Source organism: Talpa europaea (assembly GCF_964194135.1).
Source record: "Talpa europaea genome assembly, chromosome: 2".
Lineage (NCBI taxonomy): Eukaryota > Metazoa > Chordata > Mammalia > Eulipotyphla > Talpidae > Talpa > Talpa europaea.
Genome location: NC_140068.1, coordinates 35935527 through 35962860, shown reverse-complemented (window position 1 = coordinate 35962860; position 27334 = coordinate 35935527). Strand labels below are relative to the sequence as shown.

General features: G+C 41.1%; 1 protein-coding gene and 1 pseudogene across 2 annotated transcripts in view; one reads left to right on the top strand and one right to left on the bottom strand.

Moving 5' to 3' along the window:
* Positions 1-998: 998 nt before the first annotated feature.
* Positions 999-27334, top strand: part of SLC35F1 (solute carrier family 35 member F1) — a gene marked incomplete at its 5' end in the record, with an annotated part of 350926 nt that continues 324590 nt past the window's right edge. Inside the window, one exon of the mRNA XM_084227891.1 lies at positions 999-1168. Within this exon, the coding sequence (XP_084084017.1) occupies positions 999-1168 (170 nt within the window). The remainder of the gene's footprint in view (positions 1169-27334) is intronic.
* On the bottom strand, positions 19545-20299 carry LOC311167518 (large ribosomal subunit protein uL29m-like; annotated as a pseudogene). Its single transcript has one exon. The product of its transcript is annotated as a large ribosomal subunit protein uL29m-like (transcript).

The window sequence follows — 27334 nt, the reverse complement described above, 5'->3', positions numbered from 1 at the left end:
GTTTCAGAGGCACACCTGGAAATCAAATCCACCTGCCTTCCTTTCAGAGCGCTACAAAACCCAGACGTTTTGAGTTAGTCTAATACGCGTTTTCCAGTTCCCGGACTGAATTCTTTATGAGAAGTGGTTTCTCCAGTTTCCCCCAGGCCCACAATGACGAGCGTGGGTATAACGCGTGGGATCCCCGAGGTGGGGTGTTGAACCCGGGCGCGCGCTGTCCGGGAGACTTGTCGCTGTCCCGGGGAGGTGGTGCTGGATTCCGCGGCGCCTCGGCGGGCGCGCGAGCCCCGGCGGATGAAGAGGGAGGATCTCTCCCCAGACCCACAGGGGAAAAAAAGACTAAAATAAAGCAATCTGCACAAGCCAGACCGCGGGCCGGGGTGGACGGGGAGAGGAGGGTCGGGCCCAGCACGGCACTCGGGAGCGCCCTCTGGTGAGCGCAGGACGCGCGCGTCCCCCGCCCCGACCCCCACCCCCGCCCGCGCCGCCGCGGCGCCCCCGCCCGGCTCCCCGGTTCACTCTCGGTCTCGCACTCGGTGAGACAGACGGCAGCCCTCCGAGCGCGCGGGGACAGGCTGAGGCGGCGCCGGCACCGCTGCTGCGGCCCGCCCGGGTGCGGGGAGAGAAGGCGCAGCCCGGCGCCTCCTGCTCCTCTCCGCGGGGTCCCCCGAGCCGACCGACGGGCAGCTCCGCGCCTCCGCGAGACCCCCTTCGCGGCCACTTTGCGGGGCGTGCCGGGACTTGGGGACGCGGCTCGGGGAGCCCCGGGGAGGGGGGCGGCGGCCCCGAGCGCGCGCGCGCGCGGCGGGTCCTGCGAGGAGTGAGTGGCGGGCTGGGCGGCGGCGCCGCAGCCGCGGGTGCCTTCCCGCCTCGCCGCTTCGCAGGCGACACCGCCTCCCCGGGCCGCGGCCGCGGGGCCGGGTCCTCTGCGTGTTCCCGGGCCCGGAGCCCGCGCACGATGCGCCCTGCTGCGTTCTGATCGCCGCCGCGCCGCCGCGATGATCCCCCCCGAGCCACCGCAGCAGCAGCTGCAGCCGCCGCCGGCCCCGCCGAACCATGTGGTGACCACCATCGAGAACCTGCCGGCCGAGGGCAGCGGCGGCAGCGGGAGCCTGTCCGCCTCCTCCCGCGCTGGCTTGCGCCAGAGGATCCGCAAAGTGCTGAACAGGTGAGCGGCGGCGCGGCGCGGGGCAGGGGCTGCGGGCGGCCGGCCCGGGGGCGGCCGGGAGGCCCGCTGGGACCGAGGCGCGGCCGGCGGGGAGCGCGGACACGGCGCGAGGACGCGGCCGGGGCTCGCGGAGAGGCCGCGGCGGTTTGTCCCAGAGCCGGGAGCCCTGGAGCGCCGGGACCGCCGCCTGGTCCGAGGCGGGAGTTCGGGGAGAGGCGGGGTTTTGCCTGCCTGGCTGCTAGGTCCGCACTCACGCCCTCGCACGCGCGTGTCGCCTCACTTCCCTTTCCCTCTCGTACCCCAGCTGTGCGCTCGGGCGCGGGGGACACCCCGGGGGTGGCCGGGGCGGAGGCGGGAAGGCGCTGGGCTGCAGGGATGGCGCGGATGTCGCCGGCCTCTGCTGTCGCCCGCCTGGCGGGCTCCGACCACCTGGTCGGAAGACGGGGTGCGGGAGACCGCCGGGGTGCAAGGAGAACCCACTTTTCCTGCCTGAGGCTCTAGTTGCCGCTCCGACTCTTCCTGCCCAGGGGCAGTTCTAGAAGGGGAGGCTAGAGGCCTGGACCAGTCCCCAGTGCAAAGTGCAAAAATGTTGCGGGAAGGGTGGGAAGAGGAGGCGCGGGGTATTTCCAACGCGTGCTGAAGCCAGAGCAGGGGACGCTGATCACCGCGTGCTGGAATCTGCGCAGTGGCTGATCAAGGACGAAGTGTATTAGCTTGAGAACCCGGCTTAATGTGAAGGTGGGCCCCCAACTCGACGGTGGTGTGAGAGGGACTTTTTCTCCTAAAGTAACTTGAAACTGACACAAAAATCACACAGAGAGAGGGGTTTGTGAGTTTTCCTCTGGTTGCATATGTGCTTTTTCAGGCCTCTGTAGGGTTAACTCTCATGGTCCCGCAGTTCATACAGGTTTCTGTGTGCTACTGTTTTTGGGTAGCCGAGAATCCCCAAGGAATTTCCAAGGAGCTGTTTGGAGCTTAAAACTGTAGTGGAAATACAAAACGTGTACAGAAATAGAAACTTGAAAAAAAAATCTTATTTTAGGAGTATGGTTTAATTTAATATCAAATCCCAAATCATTCAGGAGTCCCCTGTGAAGACCGGACGTGTATTTTAACTTACTTGTGTGTATATTTGTATGTTTCCATTTACTATCAAACAAGAAATTCACTCTGAAGTGAGACTAGTGGGTAGGAGAAAGTCAAAGCTTTACTTTCTGTTCATTTGTAGCTTAGAATAACATCTTCCCAAATGTAGCATTTTAAAGATAATGAGCAGAATAAATCAAGAAGATGCTGGCTCAGTACATAATATGTGGGCTTCCTATTCTTTATGAATACCTGTGGGTTTTTTTGCCTTTACAAGGTAAAAAACTTGGCATTGACTGTTTAAATTTTTAAACAGACTATGTTTTTAATTATTAATTTTCCTCATCAAATTGGAAAAAGAAAACTAGTGCAAAAGCTCATTTATCTTTGCTGGATTTGAAGTTCTGTTGATTCTCTGGGGGTTATTTCTCTGAGGTTATTTCTTCACATATAATGAATTTTATAGTCCAGAATAATAGTATCACTGAGGGAGCAGTGAGGGGACTTGGGGTGTCATCATTTCTCTGCTGCTAATTAGCCCTGGTAGTTGTTGGACAGAGACATTCATCTCCTTGGGTTTTGGTTTCTTCATTTGTAAAATGTGTTTTATAATATCTGTCTTACCGTCCTGACCATGGTTTTGAGAATTAAATGAAATAATACTGAAGAAAATACTTGGAAGTTATAATAAAGTTCTGCACAAATTCATTTTTTCAGTTGATTTCTATTGTCCAAGTTGGGGATATGGGAGGATCAAAAGCAAATTAAGTGGAGTTCTGACATATCATGGGCAGACTTTGTATTTTACTAAACTGTCATTGATCTGTGACATGAATCGTAGTTTTCAATGTACGAAGAGGAACTTAGACTGAAAGGTTGGGTCAGTGACATTTCATCACAGGCACATCTGTGAATGGGACCTTAGGGTTAGAGCCTTTAAACTGCTACTCAAACATTTAGTTGTCTTTCAAAGGTCCTCAGAATTTTCAGTATGCTATTTTGCATTGAGTAAATGGATTTTCCTTATCTCTGAAGGATAAGAAGGAAACATTTATGTTGATAAAGATCACCCCTTTTCTTGGTAGGGAGACTGAAAACTATGAGAATAAATGTAAAAGTCTCCATGAATAATTTTGTTGGCATGCTGCTGAGCTTGGTCTTTGTGCCATGATTGTGTCAATAGGAGGCAGCTTCTGAGTGGCTGGGCTCTAAGTAAAAGCAAGAGCATGGGGGCGCGAGGAATTTTCTAGATCCTGTGCCAGTGCTTAGTTGTGATTCCTTCTGGTTTTGAACTCTCCAGGTATTATACAGGCAGGTTCATTTGGGGCCTAATCATAAGCATCTTTTAAAATTTTCTAATAGTTTAGATCATTTTTTCCTTCTTTTTCTCCTCTTTCATTTCCTTTTCTTAAGACTTCTGTTTCTTTTCACCTGTGTTTCTCTATCAGTTCATTCTTCAGTTGTCTCCTTTCTTCTGCCCCTGGCATGTAGCAAATTAGCTGTGAGCAGAAAGTGAAGTTGCACGTCTGAAAGTTCTGGGCATATATAAAAAGTACCCCTCCAACTTTTGGCATACAGACACGAGCTGTTGTGTGGCTGGTAGTCTCTTCAGTTAAGGAAAGGGCAAATGCATCACTGTTAATTAGCTCTGAGTATTCTATTCGCCTGGCTAAAGGGGCAGTACCGAGGGATTGAGTATGGAGCATTGGGTCAGAATGTTAGATTGAGCAAGGCAAATCTGGTGAACTAGTGAATTGCCTGCCATTGGTCACAGGCTGTCACAACGGCCACCTGCCAATCAGTGGAAGAAATGCAAATGTATATGCCATCTACAGCCTGTCTACCTAATGATGAAAACTACTGGTTAGTAATTAACGAAAGGTACTTACTTGCTCAGTAGAAGCCTAGAATGAATGTCATGTTACCTTATTGAAATCTGCTTTACATTATCCTGTTACATTTTGTTTTTTCAATTTACCTCCATCTCCTTAGATGTAAGGGTTTGCTTTAAAGGCATGTTGAGTTGGATTGCTGTACTTGGTACATGACAGTTGGGACATCTCACTGCTTGACTATTCAATTTCTAAAGCAGTTAGATTAGAATATAATCACATCCAAGACTTTGGTGAAAGAGGAGGTGCTATATAATTTTCTTAAGCCAGTTAGTGAGAAGTTTCATATTCCTCCTCCATCCTGTTAAAAATTGTTTTGGCAATGGGATATGAGGAAAATGTAAGATAATTTAAATGGTTGGATAATTATTACTTTTTTAATTCTCAAAGATTTAGAATAATGTATTGATTCAAACAAGGTAAAAAATTATGGTAAACTGTTCTTCACTTATTTCTAAGCATGGTGTAGTATTTATTACCCTGCCACAGGCAAGCAAGATATGAAAAAAAAAAAAAAAAAAGAAAATACTTCAAGGACAACAGTTGATGACCCTGTCACAGAATCTGCTGATACAGGTAGATTTCTTAGAAACATACACGAGTAGATTCTGATCTATATTGTATCTGCAGAATTTCTCTTCTAAAATGATTACTTAATGAAATGTTTTTGAAAAACAAGTGTTAGTTTGTTTTGTGTTATGAAGTTATGCATGTGTGTACTTTTATTTATCTTTTTCTCATTTGATACTAGCTTCAGCTCTTAACAAAAATAACCATAAATTTCTAATTTTGACTCATTTCCTTCCTAATAAGAGATACATTGAGTAGTTCAAGTTATAAAGGGATTTCTGCCTTTTTTTTTTTTTTTAAAGATTTGTTTATTTATTTCTACAAGAACCGGAGTACAGGCTAGATGCGTGGGAGGGTGAGAGGATTCACCAGAGCCAGAGCGGGGAACAGAACAGGCAGACTGATGGAATATACTGCTGAGGGGAGCAGTGGGCGTGACAGGAGAGGTCTACTGCGCTGTGTGGGATTCTCGCCAGGTGGCCAGGATCGAACCCGTGCTGCAGAGGCTGCGGACAGCTGCGGACAGCGCTGCAGAGGCTGCGGACAGTGCAGCGCTCAACTGCCTGCGCCACCAGTGGAGATCCGATTTCTGCCTTTTTGAGTCTTTTGGTGGAGACGTTCAATCATTAGGATGGAACCATATTTACTCATTTGATTTGGGACTGGTTTTCAGCTTAATCTTTGATTTATTTTTTAATTTTCAATTTTTTTTTTGATTTGAAAACTAAGGAGCATGAGGGGAGAATACATAGTAGAGTCAGTAACAAGTCTACATAAAACCAGTTTCCATGTGGGAAGTTATAAGATGGGACAAATGTGTACATATTAAATAAGTTAGAACATGGTAAGCCAACAGAATGGCTGCTATGAAGCAGGGTTATACTTGAAGTAAGCATTAGGTACAGCTGATAAAGACATATGTTATAATTCAGATAATGCTTTCTTATCAAGGGGGAAGGCTTTTGTTAAAAAATTGATAATGAGGCTCTTCCTCAAGCTGCTCCTTCTAACAGATGTCAAAATGAACTGGGAAATCAACTAGTAATGAGGATAATTGATATAAAATATTCCAAATGGAACCGGATGGTGCGATGATAAACAGACAGTTCTAAGATCACTAGTAAATAAAGAATGTCTGAAGGATGCATTTATTTTTAACTAAAAGACAGAATTATAAAAATAAAAGATTATTCAGTATACTTCTTTATGTATAATGCTTGGAGAAATGAATGTTCATATGAAAGGAGTATTTGGTTTACCTTTGATTACGATGATGCATTTCCAGGTAGTTGATGTTTAATGAAATGGATGTACCTCTGGGTAATTTTTCTTTGACCTTTTACTATCTCAAGATGCTTCAGTGCTGCAGGGCCATGATAATAGATGTTTATTTTTACTGCACACTGCTATTGATGTAGATATAGGGAATTGAATTGGTGTAGTTCTAAAATTACTTAATGGAAGACCTGATTTATTATTTAGCTACCATTTCTCATAAAAATAGAACTCTCAATATAAAAGTGCCACCATCAGGTTTTACTTTAGCTTTCTTAACTGTTCTAGTTCAGGCCAATGAGCATTGGCTGTACATGGTTCAAACACATTAATTCTTGATTATGTTTCTAAAAGAGTATGTTTAGGAAGTGAACTCCAGAAGACACCTGGGAAAATACCCCATAACTATTTGGCATATCTCTTGAATGGACATGAACATACACAAGTACATTTTCATTCATTTTTTCTAAATAATTAAAAACAAAATATAAAAAATTTCACCTTAACCACTTGAAAGTGTACAGTTCAGTAGTGTTAACTGCATGCACATTGCTATGCAACAGCTCTCTGGAAGTGTTTCATCTTGCAGAACATAAACTATTTTACAACTACTCTCCCTTTTCCCTTTCCTACTGACCCTGGTTACCACATTTTGCTTTCTAAGTATTTCAACATTTTAAACACCTCATGTAAGTGGAATCGTGCATTATTTGGGATTTTTTTTGTTACTGACTTGTTTCATTTAGTGCAACGTCCTTAATATTCATCTGTTGCAAATGACAGAATTCCTTCTTTTTTTTTTTTAAGGCTAAATAACATTCCATGTGTTAGTGGTCTTATACCCAAATTTTTAATCCATTTGGAATTTATTTTTGTGTATGGGGTTAGCAATTAATCCAACTTCATTCTTTTATGTGTGACTTTCCAATTTTCCCAGCACCGTTTATTAAAGAGACTGTCTTTTCTCCATTTTATGGTCATAGATATTTTATCATAGATTAGATGCTGATATGTACTTGGATTTATTTCTGGGCTTTAGAGTCTGTCCCATTGATCCATGTATCTATTTTTATCTCACATTTTCCTTATTCATCTGTTGATGGGCTTTTAGGTGGTTGCTTCTGTCTCTCTCGTCTGGTTATTGTGAATAAGACTGCAGAGAAGATGACTATGCAAATATCTCTTAAAGGTACTCTTTCCAATATTTTTTGGATGTAGACCCAGAAGTAGGACTACTGGATCATATGGTAGTTCTATTTTTAAGTTTTTGGGGAACCTCCGTGCTGTTCTGCATAGCAATGGCACAATTTTACATTCTCTCCAATAGTGCAAAAGATTCCAATTTCTTCATATCTTTACCAAATTGTTTTTTTCTGTATTTGTTTGACCTTGATAATGGCTGTCCTAACAGGTGTGAAATGATATCTTATTGTGGTTTTGATTTGCATTTCCCTAACGATTAATGATGTGAGCATCCTTTCATATGCTTCTTGCCTGTTTGTATGTCTTCTTTGGAGAAATGTCTATTCAAGTTATCTATTTTTAAAAATAAGACTGGGTTGAGTTGTAGGAGTTCTTTATTCTTTTTTTACTTAACAAAAATTTTTTTCTTCTTGTTTTTTGGGACTTTTTTATTCCTGATATTAACCCTTTATCACATATATGGTTTGCAATTATTTTCTCACATTTTTTGGTTGCTTTTTTGCTCAGTTGATTTATTTCTGCATCCATTCATTCTTATTTGCTTACTATGTGCTGAGCCCTCTTCTGGACAATATATCTACGACAAAACATTTACTGAAGAACCTCAAAGTTTAGCTGGGTAACTTGGCATTTATACTACTATTGAAAGTGAATCATTATAATTTGTAATTTGAACTTTTATGCATGACACCTAGTTGTTTGTTTCCAAATGTACAGATAAGGTGATCATATGAATAACTTGTTGAATATGCAGTCTATATTAAACTTCGTATTCTGTCATTTTGACCTTACATTTGAACTACTTGAATATACCGTGTACTTCAGTACAATGTACTTAAGAAATTTCATGGAAAACAATAAATAAGAGAGAGATAAAGAAAGATCTGGTCTCTTTTTATAAGGACACTAATCCCAGGGTCTCCAGTCTCATGATCTCATCTAAACTTAAATGCCTCCCAAATGTTCCACCTCCAAATACTATTACATTGGGGATTAGCTCTTCAATACATGAATTTGGTGGGGTGGGAGGGAGGGGGAGACACAAATAAGTATTCATTCTACAGCAGATGAATAGGATAGGAACATGCATGAGAAGGGAGCTGAGAGAATGAATGAACCAAATTTGGGTTAAGAGACTAAAACAGAATTAGTGTCCAGTTTGATGCTATTATATGTGGGTATGAAAGACGGGAGAGTGAAATGAGGCTAGAATTGTAGAATAGAGTCAGATAATGGAAAGCCTTTAATATTCCAATGAGTAGTTCATTCTGTGGGCTATTGCAGGTTCTTGAGTAAAGGTCATGAACTGAGATGTGCCTGAACATGATGTTATGGATAAATAATAGGGCAGATGGTGAGGAGAAGGCCTGGGGTTTGGGAGCTCAGTTAGAGGGTGACAGTAGTCACTTAGAGGAGAGTAGCTAAATGGAACAAAGCCAGCTTGGATGGAGAGGAACTGCTGTGATGTCAGGGGAAGACACCCAATAGTGCATAGAATATAATGGGTATTAATACTTGTTAATATAGTGGATAAATGGTTATCTAAAAGTTGCCTCAATGAAGATATCTGCTCACCAGGACAGATGAGACTTCGGGTGTTGCATGAAATAGACACACAGGCAGGGCAGCTGGCAGTTACTCAGAATGTGGTCCATGGACTTGTGCTATGTAAATGGACTGTAATAAGAATAGAAACTGAGAGTAAGTGCTTAGAAATAACTACAGCAATTTGGCAGAGTACTTTTATGTATTCTCTCTTAATATTAAAAAATTGAGTCTTGTATTTTACTAAGTTTTTGACATTGTATTTTTCTAGTGGTTGATTTTTATTGCATTTTGCAAAAATTTTGTATGCAATAAATTGAAACAACAACAACATCTGATATTTAACATCAGATTGTTTTAGAAGTCATGGTCCCAGCCTAATAGGGAGCAACAGTGAGTATGGATTCTGGGAGTGCAGCTAGTGATGGAGTAGGGGCTCCTCATAAGGGTGGCATTAGGCTGGTGCTAATCATGATCTAGAAATCCAAACCACCTAAGGGAGAACAAAAAAAATTGCAGTTCTTTTTGGGGGTGGCTTGAGAAATTGGGTGAGTGATGGATAGTACCATTGTCAAAGATGGAAAAGACTGGAGAGGAATGAGGAATGTTTATGGGTAGAAAGTCAAGAGTTTACTTCAGGCTAGTTAATTTAGACATGTTTAATGGACATGTCAAATGACAGCTGGAGTATGGGATTTTGGGGGAGAAATTAGGGGCTGGGATTTGGATTTGGGAGTCATGGGTGAGGTCATCTGAGTTCAGGATGAGATCATCTGGAGACAATGCATAGATAAAGGAAGAGAAGAGGTATCCCAAGGACAATCCAGGAAGTACACTGACTTCTGAAACCCACAGAGAGGGAGGAGGAGTCTGAAGAAGGAGGGAAACAGAAAATAGTATTCAGAAGTCAAAAGAAGGAAGTGTTTTGAGAGAAGAGAGAAGAACAGTTCACCCTTCTGAGTTTAACTGAGGAAAGGTCAAAGAATTGGTCAGACTCCTTGGGTCATGTCAAGCACAGGTACAGAGTGGTGGGGCAGATGTAAGCCAAGATGGGATGGTTTGGAGAGGGACTGTGAGGTAGGGAATTTAAAATAGAACTTTTGAGAAGTTTTGCTCTAAGCAGGAGCAGACTAAAGCTAGACTCGGCATTGGAGATAATGCAACAGGTCTATGTGCTGATGGCAATGATACAGTGGAGAGGAAAAAGTTGCAGAATGGAATGGAATGAAAGGAGGAAGGAAGCTTTGAGAAGGTCAAGGATGGTTATACTCAACGCACAGAGTGGAGACCAGCCTTTGGGACTCACCAGAGCCCTCTCCCTGGTCCACAGGGCAGGCAGTGAGTGTGGGTGCCATTGAGGGTACTTCAGTAGGTTTGGGGATGGGAATAAAAGGCAACTCCTGTTTGGACAACTCCTGTACCCTTCCTTCTTTTGGCTTCACTGCTCTGAGAAATCTGAAGCAAGGATATCAGTTGAGTGAAGGCGTCAGGTGGTGTGGGAAAGGAGTAGGTTAGAGATAGTGGGAAATAGTCATTTGGAAGAGTTGGAAAGGAAACACACTAAAGAAATTTATCGGGAAGGACTTAAGAGCCATGCCACAGCCTTATTTGACATTTGTGGTGGGAATGGGATACAGGATGTGATGGGCAGAAAATCTAATTTTTAGACCTTGCTTTGGAAAGAGGTAACTCAGAAACAGATCTGGGCCAAGAGCCAGCAAGCAAGAACCATTAGTAAATTCAGCTATGAAGAAGTGAGGGTATTGGTGCAGGGCCTGTTTGGGGGAGCTCAGTAGGATTTTGGTCCTGTTTATACTTGGGAGTGTGGTGTGAGAGACACCTCCCCCCAGCTCCCCCCCCCCCCCACTTTCGAATGTGCCGTGTTCTGTCTCAAGCAACTGACAGCTTTTGGAGGCCTCATTTTTCTTATGATAAACTGTTAAAGTAATCCTAGCCCTTCATTTCCTGTTGCATTTTGGGGATTTTTAAATGAAATAACATCTGGGAGAAGGCCCAGAATGCTGCCAAACACTGTGCAATTGTTATCCTGGTCACAAAATTCAAGGGCGAGCCTGAGTTTTCATGGCCAGTATGCATGCTGCCCTTGGGCTGTGCTCAGAGCTGACTGCACCCTCAGTACGCAGCCCAATAGGACTGTGGAGCTGCTCACACCCATCATTTTTCTCAAGTCTTGTTGATGGAATCTGAAATGAAACCCACCCATCTTCGGATAAGGCACAAGTATGTTGACTTCAATATGGTCCTTTTGGGAAAGTTAATATGTTTCAAGTTTTTTGGTTTCAAAGAAAGCCTCTTAGGAGGACTAACTCAGCAGAGGGTGGGGGCTGGGGTTAGGTCGGGGGTGTCTGGTTTTACCTCTTAGGGCCATGGTGCTTCCACTGTACCTGTGGGTTGTAACGGAGACTTTGACAGGTGTTGGGAAAGGGTCAGTGCTTGCTGAGCTAGGGAGGTTTCAAAATGAGCAGGGGTCTAAAAGGCGCCATAGAGGCCGCCCTGGGGCAGACAGAGCCGCTCAGAGGGAAGGGACAGAGCAGCTTTAATGTGCTAATGAGGGGAAGCCCAGATGCCAGTGGATCAGAGGAGCCCTTTGTGATGCTGGGTTCCCAGGGATGGCTGGAGTCTCTGTCCCTATCTGTACCCTGCTGCCGGCAGGAGAAACACTGTGCCCTCAGAGAGGGGTGCCTTCCTCAACAGATACTCTTACAGGCTGCTTTGAGCACTGGTGGGCGGTGAGGGGCTGGGGAAAATCCCAGGGTGGGGTGACTGCTTGAAAATAGGAAGGCTATGAGTTGGGGGGAGGTGTGTGCCCATGGATGGAAAGGGGCAGATCTGTTCTGGAGTGTGTGTGGAGTCAGAGACAGCCAGGAAAGACCACTGCAGCTTCACCAAGTTAACTACTGGCCCTCCGGTCTTGCCAAGCTCCCCCGGTGCCCTTCAAACCAGTCTAAAAGGGTGACCTGTCCTTGAAAATAGTGCAAATCAGTTTCTTTTTGATTAGTTGCATAGCAAGTCTGAAACATCACAACACCAAACATACAAAACAGCAGTGAGTACAGGTATAAAATTCATTTCTGGTAACTCCAGTCAGAGTTACTGCTCCAGAATTCCTAGAGGGGAGGGCTCAGGAGCACCAAGTAGAAGCAGGGTCAGGGAACTTGTCCGGAAGCTGAGTTTCGTAGCAAGAATTCAGTATGTACAAAGATTGTAGGTTGACTTGTACTGACCCCATCTACTGATGCACAGATTAGAAACCAAAGCACCCTAGCCATCCCTGAATGCTGCCTCTAGATTTTATCCTCATGCCGATGGTTCTTATTGTCTCTGGAAATATGAGTTCCCACATAAGACAGACAAATAAATATGATCAGACCATGGTATCGTGATCTTTTTATTGTCTCCTATTGTTCTTTTCGGAATCTTTCTGAGCATATACAAATATTCTATATGTTATACATATTTAAATATAAATATATTATCTCTCAAATAATGTATGCTAGACATATTTGCAATGAATCTTTGTCTATCCATCTACCTGGCTGTCTCTGTCTTGCTGTTTATCTCCCCCCCACACACACAAGCTAGTAGTTAGAGTATCATATTCTATGTGGAATGCTGTGTCTTCCGTATTTGAAGAGAGTCCTTAACTTTCCTTATCATGCTTATTTTGAGGCTCAGAGTTGCTTCAAAAAGAATGCTTATTTAAAATGTGTTTAAATTTGGAACCATACTGAATTAGTTTCACCTAAGAAAATAAAAATATTCATTGTGGAAATACTTACAAGCCAGTTGTATCTGCAAGTGTGAATGCACCTATAACAGCCACCCCATAAAGATCCCCCCTATTTCCCTGAGCAGTAGATGGTTTTACTAGAACACTTTAGCTCCAGGTGGTAATGAGTCCAGTGATTGGATTTTAAAATCTTACTCTCTTTTACCTTCTCTGATCCTAATAGTTTGCGTGATTTTAGTGCTTTTCAGGCAAAATTCTTCTTTATTAAAAAAATCCTCCTTTCCTTGATGCTTTCCATTTATTTCCTGCTCTTAATGAGATACTTGCATTTTGGAGTGACCTTCCCTCCTGATAGCTGGGTGCTTTGAGGCTGGGAAGTATAGGCTATGAGGTCCTTGCTTACTCTGGTTCTAGAAAATCGATCATTTGCAACTCTAATGCTGATAAATGGACTCATTTGTGTCCAATGCGAAGGGACCATAATTATTACCTTCCTAGCCCTAAAGTTAATTGCATCCTGAAACTATACCTTCAATGATGACAGAAGAAAAGCGCCATTTAAAGCATTTATAGCCAGGGGTATCAGATTTCTCATTTAACATATCAATTTGTCAAAGAAAATGGTGATTATGAAAAGTATGAAAATGGCAGTCTATGTGCAGGGACTGCAGTTGTTGGGCTACGGGTTGGTGAATTGAGATGCAACAACAACAAAAATGCCTCAGCAGAATTGTTCTCTTGCTGTTTTCCTTTGTCACAGTTAGAAAGCAGTTCTTTGGGTTTGGTTGCTACCGGAGAAATAGGTAAAGGAGCTAGAGCCTACAATGAACTCTTTTTTTCTACAAAACAAATTTCCACAAACTTACATACTCTACCTCAAATTCTTTCTAACAGTGGTTGAGGCAGATAAGACATATATAAGAAATAAAGGAGTTTAAAGTGACATAGAAGGAAATGGAATGCGGGAGGCAGGAGTCAGGGGGATTTGCAGGTGGAGGGAAATGTTGTATTTCTAATATTACCATGCTATTTAATCATTAAAATAATTGACTTCATGAAGCGTGGAATGTTGATTCCTGACCCCCCTTAGGAAATTGCTAGCAAGTGAACAGGAAAATTAGAAAAGAAGACATGTGATATATCAATGAATCAAAGGCTCCTCATCCCATGTGAAAATTCCCATTTTTGGTGAATTATTAATTTTCTTTGTGAACATATCTAAGTCATAGATACCTAACTTAGAAGCATCTGACATACAGAAAGTTCAAAATGCATTTTTATTGTTATCATCATCATCAGCATTGGCAGGTAAAAGTAGAAAAAAGTAGGGAAGAAGCTGCATGAAAGCAGAGACCAAGCTAGGCGTTCTACCCAACCTCCAGCAGAGCCCTTCATACTTAATACTTGTTAAATGAATCTGTGTGCTATGGTACAGCCGAAGCAATATTAGGAAAATCAAATGATGGTCCTAGGTCAAAGTAAGCAAGGAGAAGGCAGGTCACCAATTATTACTCCTGTTCATAAATATTTGCCTAAGCAATTTCTACCAATTTGAAATAAAATTTTGTTAGATTTGTTCTTTAAATACACCCTGGGAAAATTAAACAAGATGAGATTTAGAGCCTTTGTGTGTCTGCTTCAAGGAAAGCACAGTCCCAAATGCAGTTAGGAGATGCAAACACATATAAGGTTAGGTTTCTGCTCTCAAGTATGTGTTAATCTAATTAATCGGTTATTACTTCAGTCAATCAGTTAGATTGTTTTCCTCCTCGGAACTGAAATCAGTCTCAGGGAAGGATGGGCATATTGCTTGAAGGTATCTTTGGAACATGGGACACTGGGCATAACAACAGGTCTGGTTGCATTTTTTACAGTGGGGAAAATTGTACCACTAGAGAGCTTTAAGCATTTAGGGCTACAGAAGAACTCAGAGTGTGATTGAGAACACACACACACAAACACACACGACAGCAATCTTGCTGTCTCTGAAATTTGTCTGGGACTCTCTACCACTTGAATTAAACATCATCTCACCAGATTTCCAGGTCACATTGGTCCATAAATGTCCTGGACTGTATCTATGCGACAGCTATGAGAATTTGGCAAGTCATTTGAAATAGGCGATCACTAAGTATCAGGCCCAGCTCTATGGTATATAATTATACATGACAATAAAGCCCCAAGAACTTATGATAAATCAAATGAAGTTTATTTTAAAGCACACAGATAGTCTTATTTCTTCATGTGCTGGTATCTCAGAGTACAATGAGGGCCCCGTTATTTCAGTATTGATTTATGTGTGCGGTATCTTGGGCACAAATAGCCCATGTAGAGTTTAGAAGATAAAAATCCTTTATGCTAGATCCTGTATACTAGACTCCTAAGAGGGAATTGTTAAATGCTTCAGTTTATTTAAATAAATGCTACAAAGAGAGACTCCAGAATAACCTGAAAATATATCTGCAATGGTATGAAATGGACATTAGCATACATATTTTTTCTAAAAATCATCAATTACCCTAGTTTGGCTTTTCAACCCCTGCTCCAGAAGACAGAAGTGTGACAACTTGAGCAGGACAGTGTCAAAGAGTTGCTCATTGTCATTACCATTCCTTTCCTACCTCAAGCCTTTGTCACCTCGCGAAGGCGGGTGTTTTATCCAGTGTGAAATGATGGAAACTTCAGCTTTATGATATTATCACAGATCTGCCTACATAAAAAAGAGTAATGAAGTCATTTCGCTTACATTCTTGATATCGTTTGTATTGCTTCTGTGCAGGGTTGAGTGAAGCAGTTTCTATAGCTGCTGTAAGCAATAAGCCTCCACATGTTAAATGCTGACTCAACATAAGCATGTCTGCGAAGAAGATGATTAACTTGAAGAGAAGCTGGTGTCAGCAAGAAGAAATACAACCACACATTCAGAAGGAAAATAGAGTATTCATATATGGAGGAATGTGGAAAAATATAGTATTCTTCATAAGCCATTGCAAATAGATAAAGTATACTTGGGTTAGATGGAAATAAATGTATCCTCTCCCTCTGTCATTGGCACTGGAGATTTTGTACTCCACCATTTTTCCTTGGTTCCATCAACTAGTGATCCGTTTTGCCTCAGATGGTTCATATAAACCAATTAGTCCTTGACAATTCTGGATTCTAGGTGCTGTAGGTATTTGTTGGTAAAGTTTCCGAGTTAGCCCACTCAGGTTAAAGGAAGGGTTTAACAGTTGATGGCAGGGGAAAAGATTTCTCCTTTTTTTTTTTAAACATTTCTCTTTCTCTGCTGAATTTCATCATGGACACAGCCATCTTGCTGCTGGCTATTACAATCAGCCAACTTAAGGTCATAAAGGAAACTACACTCAGGAGGACAGTCATGCTGAGGACATCAGGGCAGAGGGAAAGTATCTGGGTCCTTGAAGATGTTAATGAGTGACTGACTGTCATGTATTTGGAGTTTGCTCTATCACTGAACTTTCACTATGTGCGATAATAAATATCCTGTTAGGTCAAGTTGACTTGGGATTTGTTTTACTTGAAGCTGAGGATTCCTTAACTGACACGCAAACCTCTCTTCACTTTGCTTTGAAACTGATGGACTTCTATGAATACTAGCTGGGTGTTTTGTTTTTGTACACTCTGGACACATCTTTAAAAGAAGGCGGAGTTAGTTTGCTCCAGTCTGTGGTTTGGGGTAGGGGTTGGTTTCCCCAGGGTGTGGTTCTACAGAGCGTGGAAGGAATGGGCTCCATGGATGGTAGCTGTCATGGCTGCCCATACAGTCCACAGCACTCATGATAATACCACACTGTCCGGATTAGACAACTGTGTTTAGGAAAGTAGAGCCATGGGCTCCTCCATAACATATTCCATTTATTCATTTGTTCAATATACACTTATAATGAGCTGCTTTGTGCTGAGATGGTGTTCGATGCTGGGTGTATGAAAGATCTCACATAGTGGAGAACCAGAAAGCCCCCGATATAAGAGATTGGGAAAGGCATTTGAGCATGTGATAGCTGGAGAAATGAGTACCTAGGTGGGGTGGGTGGGTGTGGGTGTGGGGCAGGATGTTTATAGGGAATGGTGTGTTAGGCAGAGGAAACAACATATCAAGACCATGAGTGGATGAAAGCCTGGTGCATTCTGGGGAAGGAAATCTGTTCAGATGGCTACAGCTTTGTGTGAGAGACAGGGAAATGTCAGAGGCAGGAGGAGGGGCCAGATCAGGCAGGACTCCTTTAAGTTGGGTCTGCTCTATCTTAAGAGCACTGAGCAGTTAGAGTTGGAAATTCTAAGAAGAATAGCATAACTGATTTACATTTTATAAACTATGAATGCTTGCAGTATACAAAGTGTATCTGAATACAGCAAGATGGGTTGCAAGGAGTCCAGCTAGGAGATAGTTTTAGAGGAGAAAAGGAGAGTTACAATGCCCTTTTAACCTCTCCTTTTTGAAATCATGGGTTTTGATTGTAATTACTTCATAAGAGAAAGGTGAATGAGGTTTGACCGTGGGCAGTGATCAATTTTACTTAGTGCAACAACTGCACCCCCTGAGACAAGTTACCTAAGACGTCTAAGCTTTAGTTTTATCATCTGTGAAGTTACAGTAAGAACGCCTACCTCATAGGGTCTTTGAGGAAGATTAGAGAAGATAATATATTTATAGAGGTTGGCAGCATGCCTGAAACATGCTAGCCAATATAATTATTAATACTTAGCCTAATAAGTATGTAAGGAGGAGACACAAGAACAAAGGCAGAAGAGCTTTCTGCCTGAGTTTCTTCATGGCTGGGAGTTGAGTGTCACAGCAAAATCAGCAGTTAACTATGGTGCTGTCTTACATTTCTTTGAGAGCAGAACTTATATTTAGTGTGTAGGGAACAAATTTTTAATAATCCTTGCTCCTGGAAAGAGAAGTAGAAATCAACACAAAAGTGGTAAATAGAAGTTATGCTTATTTTTGTCTAAGGAGAAGAAAAAAGAAGGGGTGTTGAACTCAGAAGGCAGGGAAAGGAGGACCTGGCTCCTAGGAGATGAAGGAAGCAAGCACTTTCAAAACAACCGAGGCTTGCAGTGTGGGTTCGATACCAGCAGGCCAGGGAGAAACCCACCTGGCGCAGCAGACCTCTCCTGACCTGCCCGCTGCTCCCCTCAGCAGTGTATTTCGGTCAGTCTGCATGTTCTTTTCCCCATTCTGTCTCTGGTGAATCCTCTCACCCTCCTGCACATCTGGCATGTACCCCGGTTCTTGTATGCATGAATAAAATAAATCTTTAAAAGAAAAAAATATCTGAGGCTTTTCTGCAGAGACCACCCTGCAGATACACACCTGGTAGCACTGGAGGAAAGCAAGTATATTTCTTTTAGGGTGGTAACTTTTGTCTTTTTAAAAACAAAACACGTAGAACACCTGCCATAGAGTAGTCATTGCATTCAACAGATATTTCTGAATGAATGATGATGAGATAGCTGAGCTGCTTCCTGCTTTTACTGAGCTAATAGTTCTGGCATCAGAATTTCCGCCCGAGGCACAGGTACACACTGGGTTGGGCTCCCTCTATTTGCCACCTACAAAGCAACCTTGTATTTCCTATTGCAGTCATTAGAAAAGCTCATTAGAGGAGCTAATCAATGGCTGATGAACTGATTCATGGAGATAGATTTCTCAAGACAGAGTTTGAATGAAAAGAAACGTTTCTTCCCCTGGGCTGGGTGAGCAGCTATTTTTAGTCAGCAGGTGTTGCAGCCTTTAGAGAGGCATTTGGCAGGGTTTCCTACTTGATTTCATCCAAAATATGTAACTTTCATCCATTCCATAGATATGCTGCTTTGTGAGTGTTTTCTGAGTAGAAAAAGGGGTATGGGAAAGAATAATCAAGAAACAAAAAATCTGAAGTATTTAATCCAGAACCTGGCCCCATAACAAATGGGTAGTAAATAAAGAGAAGGTAGAAATGACATTCACAGAGATGGGTAGAGGAAGGCATGGTAGACACCACCCCCAGCTGAACATGGAGGAAATTTCTGTGTATCATTGGAGATCACGCTTTACTTTTAGCTTCCTCAGTCTGAATCAATTTCTGTACCCACAGCCTTTGTTTATAATTTTAGATGTCAATACTTATTAGTTAGGGAAGAGCCAATCAGTTTTATGTATTGCTTAAAAGCAAACACATCCCCTCCAAATCAATTGGTGAGAACACAATGACATATGCTTTGAAAAATGGATTTTTGGGAATACAGTATGATATATAGTTCTTAGATGAGACCTTTACCTCCACAAATTTTATTTCCTGTAAATTTCTTATGATACACATTTATGCTAGAGATTGGTGACGTATAAGCCACAGACATATGTTTTTTTCTCTGCTCATATTGTTTCATGCCATACTTAGATCTTTGATTGAAGACAGCCTGGAAATTTCTTGCTTTTTTGGGAACAGTGACAGATAATCAAATACACTATCAATAATTACAGTTCAGTAAACTCTACATAGCTTATGGTTATGGATCAGGTTCTGACGAGAACCATAAAAAGGTTAAGAACATCTAGACAAGTTATGATGATTGAGTCAGTCAGGGTTTTCCAGAGGAACAGAAAACAATGGGAAGTATCCATGTATCTATATTGGTATAGTTCATATATGTATGTTCTGTTTTACATGTTTATTTTCTATATGTAAAAAAATATATATTATTTAGTACATATATTATTTCATAGACATCAAACATATTTTATATATTATATATTAAAATATTTTTACATACTATAAACTATAAATACATATCTATATCTAAAGATTGATTTATTTTAAGAAATCTGCTCATAAAATTGTGTGGACTGGCAAGTCGAAATCTGTAGGGCAGGAATAGGCTAGAAACTCAGGCAGGATTTCTGTTAGTCTTGAAGCAAAATTCTTTAATTCTTTCTCCAGGGAACCTCAGTTTTGCCTTTTTTTTTTTGATAAACCATTTATAACATATATTTACTTTTGTAAATAATCTATAATCAAAACAAAAACGGTCAATGAGCAATTCAGGCATCTTAGGCAAGACTTGTTTTCTGAGCTTGAAAAGATGTGGAAACTTTTCCTGAAGAAATTTTTCTTTCTTTTTTTCTAAACTTTCTTTCTTGTTTTGATGCGAATTTGTTTCTCAGGTTTCAGTCTGACAATACAGACCACATAGGACATTGCAAAAAATCGTTTCCTATTGTATCTTTTATTTAGGTACCATGGTATAGGCCACAATTTGAACTTGTGCCATCTGATTCTTCCAAAGATGTCTCTTCTCCAAGTACCAGGTCTAGATTTTTCTTGACCAGTCTAAAGAAGTCTTATAGCATCTTCTCTTTCCCAAACAACTTTATCTAATGCATCCATAGAATCTATTACCTTTTCCAACCTCTCTGGATTTGGCATTGGCATACTCTGCCTCTTGGCCTCCTGCTCTAGAGTCAGGAGCATGTTTCTTTCTTTCAGTAGCACATACCAATGTTTATGTAAATCTTCATTACTTATGTTCCTTAATTGCTGACAGGTCCATGAAGCTCCAGATTTCACTTTTTCTTGCCCCCAGTTCCTTGGGTCATCAAAAAATTCTTCCAGTCCTCTCTTTGACAACGTGGTATGAATAAATCTACACTGGTTAAAAGATGGGACATTAGTTGTATTCTTAGGCAACAAATTAAGAGAAAACCTGCAACCTGTGCCACCGGGGGCCTGAAGACTTATAACAACCAGAAATTTTCAAAGTAGCTGAGACCTTTCTGCAAAGAATGGCTAAACTGGCGGCAGCCATTTTTTTGCATTCAGTTTTGCTTTTAATGCAAAACTGACCACCCCTTGTTATTAAGGTAACCTACTTTACTTAGTCACCTGCTTGTAAATGTCAATCTCATCTGTAAACACCCTTATAGCAACTAGACTAGTATTTGACCAAATAACTAGGTACTATAACCCAACCAAGCTGATAAATCACATTAACTATCACAGAGATAGTGATAATGATGGGGATAGTGATGTTGGCAAGTCCTCAGATGTCCTGGCATTTCCATGTATCAGTCACTGTGTCAAGTGCTTTACATATATTATCCTCTTTAATCCTTTTAAACCTTCATATCTATTTAAAAGATGAAGATATTGAGTCTGAAAGTTTGCTGTATTTTCCAAAGTTACATAGTAACTTTGCTAGGGCTTAGTTCAGGAGGCCATGCTACTTACTATGCAGCTTTCTGCACAGTGGAGTTTAGTTGATACTATTTTGTTTCCTCCCGGTGACAGAAACCTAACTCAAGCTGCAATGACGTTTATTGTGTGATGGCTGCAGGAAGTCTGAGACACCAGCTTTAGGCACAGTTGGCCCCAGGGGCTGAGATGATGTTGTTAGGGCTCTGCCCTTTTCACTGCCTTGTTGTTCTACTTATTTCCTCTTAGTTTGAGTCTATAGACAGGTAATCTCTATGAGGAAGCCAGGACTCACATCTTCTTAATCAGCAAGAGCAGTAGAAAGGGAATCATCTTAACATCAATTCCCAAATATGAGTGGCCTTGCTTGGATTATGTGCTTATACCTGATCTTATTCCTAGGCCCAAGCAAGAAGCTGTGTGGTTGGCATTGCCTGAGACCTGGTTCTAAGTGGGTTGGTGGGCTTGGGCATCTGGGGATCAGGGAGTCAGGCCATCACCATAGAACGGCACCCCCGAACAGGTGGAGAGAGAGAGGGCCTTGCCATCAGACCTCCCACCATCAATGGGCACCTCCTTGGGTAAGAAAACCCTCAGTGGGTGCTTCCTAGGATTGGAGTTGGGTGGGAGTTAATTTTACATTTTTTCAATGTGCCTAGTGAAAGTAGTACCTTGTAGCCATTTTGTGAGAATACTGTTTTCAGTGCCTTAACTTGTTTGAAAGGAAAGCCAGCCTTAAACTCTTAAGAATTTAAATATGAAATTTTAAAACTTGCCCCTCTCATTCAAAGCATAGGGCTAGGCAACTTCTTTTCAAAGGTTTAATGCTCAATTAGCTTCCCAGTAGGGGAGGCACCTAAATATCAAAGGCTGTCTTAGGGGAAATTAATGTGCAGCCTAACACTCATATCATGTCATCCTTTCTAACTGCAAATCAGACTTACCTTGAAATACAGGTGTTTGTATTCCAATCTTATCTTTCTAAAATCTTGGCTTCCTTTGACTGTGAGTGATTAGGGGGCAGGACACAATCTTACTTCTTTTAGTAACTCCCTTCAATTCCTAGCACAGATTTCTGTTCAGTGGGTGCTCAGTAAGTGCCTTTCAGTAAGTGAATGCATTTGAGTAATTATGAAGTATTATGAAGTAAAATAATCCATTGTGTGCTGTACTTAGAGAGTCCTCCAGGGTAAATTTTTCAAGAAAGCATAACACAGATCAGGGGTTAAGGGCACTGCTCTGGGTCAGACTCCTTTACCCTCACCCTTTCTAAACCTCCACACCCTCATCTCTCAAATGGAAATTATAATTATATCTACTTCATGGAGATCTTATAAGGATTTATTATCAGCATCTGGCCCACAGTTAGAATTCAGTAGACCTTAGCTGTTATAATTATTGTTATTTGGTTGTTTTTCATGCTAGAAGGTTACCAGGTCTTGTTTGACCTGGCAAGCATTTATTTTAGTTATTCTCATAATTGTTCCTCTATCATATCAGAACTTATTCTTACTTGCACTGCAAAAGTAAAGGAATGCTTTCAAAAAATAGTTTGATCTTTTCCCTTTTATTAAAACAATGCTAGTATATATCTCAAAAAAAAAAAAAAACAAACCCCAAAACCTGCAAAAACAAATACACAGACACAGATGAGAAGCAACACTAACATGTAGCTGATCCCGGGGCTCAGGAGTTTAGCATGCAGAGGCTTCAGCTGGTTCATTTTGACCATCCCAAAGAGGTTCTTCAAGATGCCATATCCATCACTTTAAGTGGATGGAGCATTAATGGCTTAAATCCTATCATGTTTGTTCTTGTCTGGGTCAGTCACTTCCAGACACATCATTTGATTATCTTTACTAGATTGTTTATTTGACTCAAATGTGTCTAAGCCACCCAAAGGAGTGCTCTTCACTTTGCAGGTGGATGTAACAAATTATGTGAAGGGAGGATTAGGTGGAGTCTGCCTAGATTTCTCTGGACTTCTCTCTATTTCTACAGTCAGGAGAATGAGAATTGCCTCAGAGGTCTTTAGCCTTGTTATAGACCAAGGAAGTATTGTATGCAGGTACCTGCTTTATTATTGCTGTGGTTTTCTAAGAGACTAAGGATCAAGAGTTACCCCAGATGGAGGTGGAAAAATACTGTTTTTACTCTTGTTGCCTAAAACATTTTCAATTATTATCTCTGTTTAATATAGAAGGAAATTAGGGTATAAGAAGTTTAGGATGGGCCTCCCTACTGGCCTAGGGGTTAAGTCTCAGTGCTATCACTGCCATGGCCTGAGTTCAATCCCTGACCGGGGAGCTTACCCACATATGGCGCGGCAGACCTTGCCTGTCTTGCCCGCTGCTCTTCTTAGCAGTGTATTTCAGTAGATTCGCCTGTTCTGCTCCTTACTCTGTCTCTGGTAAGTCCTCTCATCCCCTGCACATCCGGCCTATACCCCAGTTCGTCTATGCCAAAAAAAAAAATGTTTAGGATAACAAAACTTATAGTCTAGCTGAGATTTGGGTTCACTTAAGTACTAGAGGCTGTTATTTTAACCATCACATTATAGCTACAGAGATGGCCAAAAGAAACAAAAAACCCCAAACCAAAAAAAAAAACAAAAAAACACCTTTTAAAGCCTCTTACAGTTTTTCTACCCAGATAAATTTATTTTCTGTACTCAAATAAAGATGAAAAATGCTAGAGGAACCAAATCTCAGATAGATTGAAGCTTTTCATTTGGCAAGACCAGGGCATTTGGATTCTTCTGCTGTAGAAGCTTTGTGGTATAACAGTGCTGGATCAACCATGTCTATCCAAGAATGATTTGTACTTTTCAGAAAATGAAAAGACAACGTGGAACTTCCATGACTTGGAGTACTTGAGGTTTATCCACATTTCTCTTAGGATGCCATTGGAAAAATGTTAACTTTAGAAGACTCCTCTGATCCAAGAAATGGGGCACTGGTTTGATAGGGATTTCAGCCTGAGCAGTCCTGCAGTTTGATGATGCCCCACGCCCTGACTTCCTGTCCCCAGCCACCCTGTTAGGGGAGTCTCTGAAGGGGCTGTTGAGAGTGCTAGTGGTCACAAAATTAGCTTTTTAAATGGACTTCACTCAACCCCTAAGGACTAGCTCAGAACTTATTTGACTTCTACTTTTTGTGATTCATAATTAGTAATTGCACAGATTTTTGATGTTTGTGAAATGAATATGATGCATGTTGAACTATGTCACAGATGGGATCCAGCACTTCTTAATGATAATCAATTCCTTTATTCCACTTTTCACTGCTCATAATGCCTCTTGGACATGCATATAGATTGTAGGGAGTTACACACTTTGTATATTTATATCTTAAATAATTTCTTTGTGCACACACACTCAGTATTTAGACACCTCCTCCTTTTTTTCCCCTTTCAACAAAAGCAAGCCCTATGAAGCACTCTCAAATTGATTTGTTTTATAGTAGTAAATTGTCTTTAAAATAACATCCTACTTAAGGGATTCCCATATCCTTATAAGCATTTTTTTAAAAAGAAGTTGTATTGCATTCACAATATTTCTGAGTATGCATAGATGTTTTGTGATATAGTGGTTACCATAGCAATTAATCACCTCCCTCAAAGAATAACGGAGAATATAAATCTATGTAAATTACCCAGAACTCTTAGATAGATCTGCCCCCTGGTCACCTTGGTATATAAAGAACTTCAGAATAAAAAGAAAAAAAGGATGTATTCCTCTTTCCTCTTTCATGGAAAGAGGGATAGAAAAAGCTGCTTTTGTGGTGTGATGACCCTGGCCCTTCCCTTTCCAGTGTTGAGCTCCAGAAAGTTGGGGAGTGGTGAAGCAGTTACTGCAGCTGACAGAGAGAACTCTTGTGATAAAAAATTGCAGAATACACTTGGACATGGAAAGATCCATCACTTTATGAATATTCTGCATTCAGATTCTAAACCATGTCTGTACTTTCTAGGACCCTACAAGAACTTGGAGCTCAGAGCTCACTGTTTTGGCAGAGATAGTCTAGCTTGTTCTGACCTAGGTCGTCTTTCAAATTGAATTGGAATTTACCACCAGTTTCTATTCAATAGGAATAACAAAAACGGAAATTATTTTGGAGGTTCACTGTCGAGCAGGGTCTACCGAGACAGAGCAAGTCATTGTGGAGAGAAATTCATGAACTACAGAAGAAGGGTTCAAAAGAAATGAGGAGCTAAAGGGTGATTTCTGAAATTTAAGCTATTTGAGCAATGCCATCTGGCACCTAGAATGGGGTTTGCCTTTTTAGCTGTTTCTTATTGGTTAAAATCCATGGCTTCAATTCTTTTATTTTCTCTTTCTTTTAAAAAAATGTTATTGATGTAACATTGGTTATAACATTATTTAGGTTTCAGGTATACAGTGTTGTACTTTGACATCTATATATTGTACATCATATTCACCTCCACAAGTCTACTTTCTACTCACCACCTTATAATGGACTTCCTTTGTAGCTATCAATCTGTTCTCTGAATCTTGACATTTGTTTTGATTTGTTTGTTGGCTTTTTAAAAATCTTCCACAAATAAATGAAATCATACTGTATTTGTCTTTCTCCATTTGACTCATTTCACTCAGTATAATGTCCTCTAGGCCCATACATGTTGTCAGAAATGGCAGGATTGATTGATTGATTGAAAGAACATTGATTTACATTATTATTGGCATTTTGGAAGTATAGGGTCCCCCCAACCCATAGGCCACCACCATAGTCTTATTAGTGCTTCCTCCTCTCTTTGTTACCAACCGTTCCTTAACCCCTCCCTAAGATTTCATTTTTTAAATAGCTGAGTGGTATTATATGGTGTGTATATACCACATCTTCTTTATCCATTTATTAATGGCACTTAGGTCATTTCCACCTTGGATATTGTAAATAAAGTTATAATAAGAGACTTTTCCCCAAAGAAGACATAGAGATGGCCAACAGGCACATGAAAAGATGTTCATCATCACTTGTTATTTGGGAAATCCAAATTAAAGTCACAGTGATATATCACCTTATACTTGTGAAAATGGATATTATCAAAAAGACAAGAAAAAATAAGTGTTGGCATGGATGTTGGAGAGAAGGGAAACCTTGTGCATAGAATGTAAACTGGTGTTGCTTCTGTGGAAGATGATATGCCGATTGTCCCCAAAATGAAGAATAGAAATACTGTAGCATCTATCAAGTCCACGTCTGGGCTTCCAAACCTTTTAAAGATAGTTTGCCCTTCAGAAGTGTGGTATAGTTTGGGCCTCCCTGGTGGTGCAAGGGGTTAAGACACAACATATGAAGCTGCTGCAGGCTCTACACCATGAGCTTCATCACCCAGCTGGCCAGGGAGCTGCCCACATGGCTCAGCAGACCTCTCCTGGCTCGCCCGCTGCTCCCCTCAGCAGTGTATTTCAGTCAATCTGCCTGTTCTGTTTCCCATTCTGTCTCTGGTGAATCCTCTCACCCCCCCACAGCTCTGGCCTGTACCCCAGTTCTTGTATGCATAAATAAATAAATAATTTTTTTTAAAAGAAGTGTGGTATAGTTCAATATGGCTGGCATACAAAGCCATTTTTGATTGAAAAGATTCCTTGTAGAACAAAACAAAAACAGACAATTATGAACCAGAGACATCCTACAGGGGAGAAGGAAGAAGGTTCAGAGGGAGGGAGGAAGGAGCACAGGGGACTGCGGTGATGGTGCATGGGTGCATTGGTGAAGGAAATTCTTTGGGGACTACACCTGATGTAAAAAATAAATAATAAAATAATACTTAAAAATTAAAAAAAGGAAAAGATTTCCTGTAGAAAGGCTAATGGAAATGAGTTAATATAGTGGAGGTGTTTTTAGTGAAGACACTTTAAGGAATTATATTAAGAACATAATTTGTAGCAGTATAGGGGAGATATATTTTGATAAGGGACTATCTGTTATTATTAAAGATACATTTGAAAATAACATAGTCTCAAAGAGAAGTCTCAATAATTCATGTACAATTTACTTCACTTTATAGAACATATTTTTAAAAGTTCTTTGTAAAGTGAATTCTGGTCTCAATAAATGAGGTTGCTGTAGAATTCATTTCTGAATTATGAAAAATTGTAATAATTACTTTGGGGAAATATTTGGGTAAGCTGTAAACATCAAATGCAAGAGTAAAATAAATTGTTTAATGTTTTCATTAAAATAAAAATGATTCTTTTCAGATATTGTATAAAAAATTTCAAACATGAAATTTTTCATGTTTGACTTAATGAGACACAGAATTCAGTGCTACAGTTTAGCACTACAGAATCCTTAGCCACTCTCAATTATTACGTAAACTCAGCACCAGGAACACCTACCACTCTATTCCCTTGGATTGATTTTACTCTCTGGAAAATATGTCTTACTTTTCACCTCTGTTCAGTACCCCTTATATCAAACAAATCTTTATATAAGAAGAGATTTCCCTTTTTTTTCCCCCCCAGAATTTCAGTCAATGTAGAACTTCTAACCACAGGATATGATAAGATAGAGCAGCACATGGGAAAACTGGGTCACTACATGCAAAAGAATGAAGCTTGACCACTACCTCACACCATGCACAAAAACCAACTCAAAATGGATTAAAGAACTAGACATAAGACCTG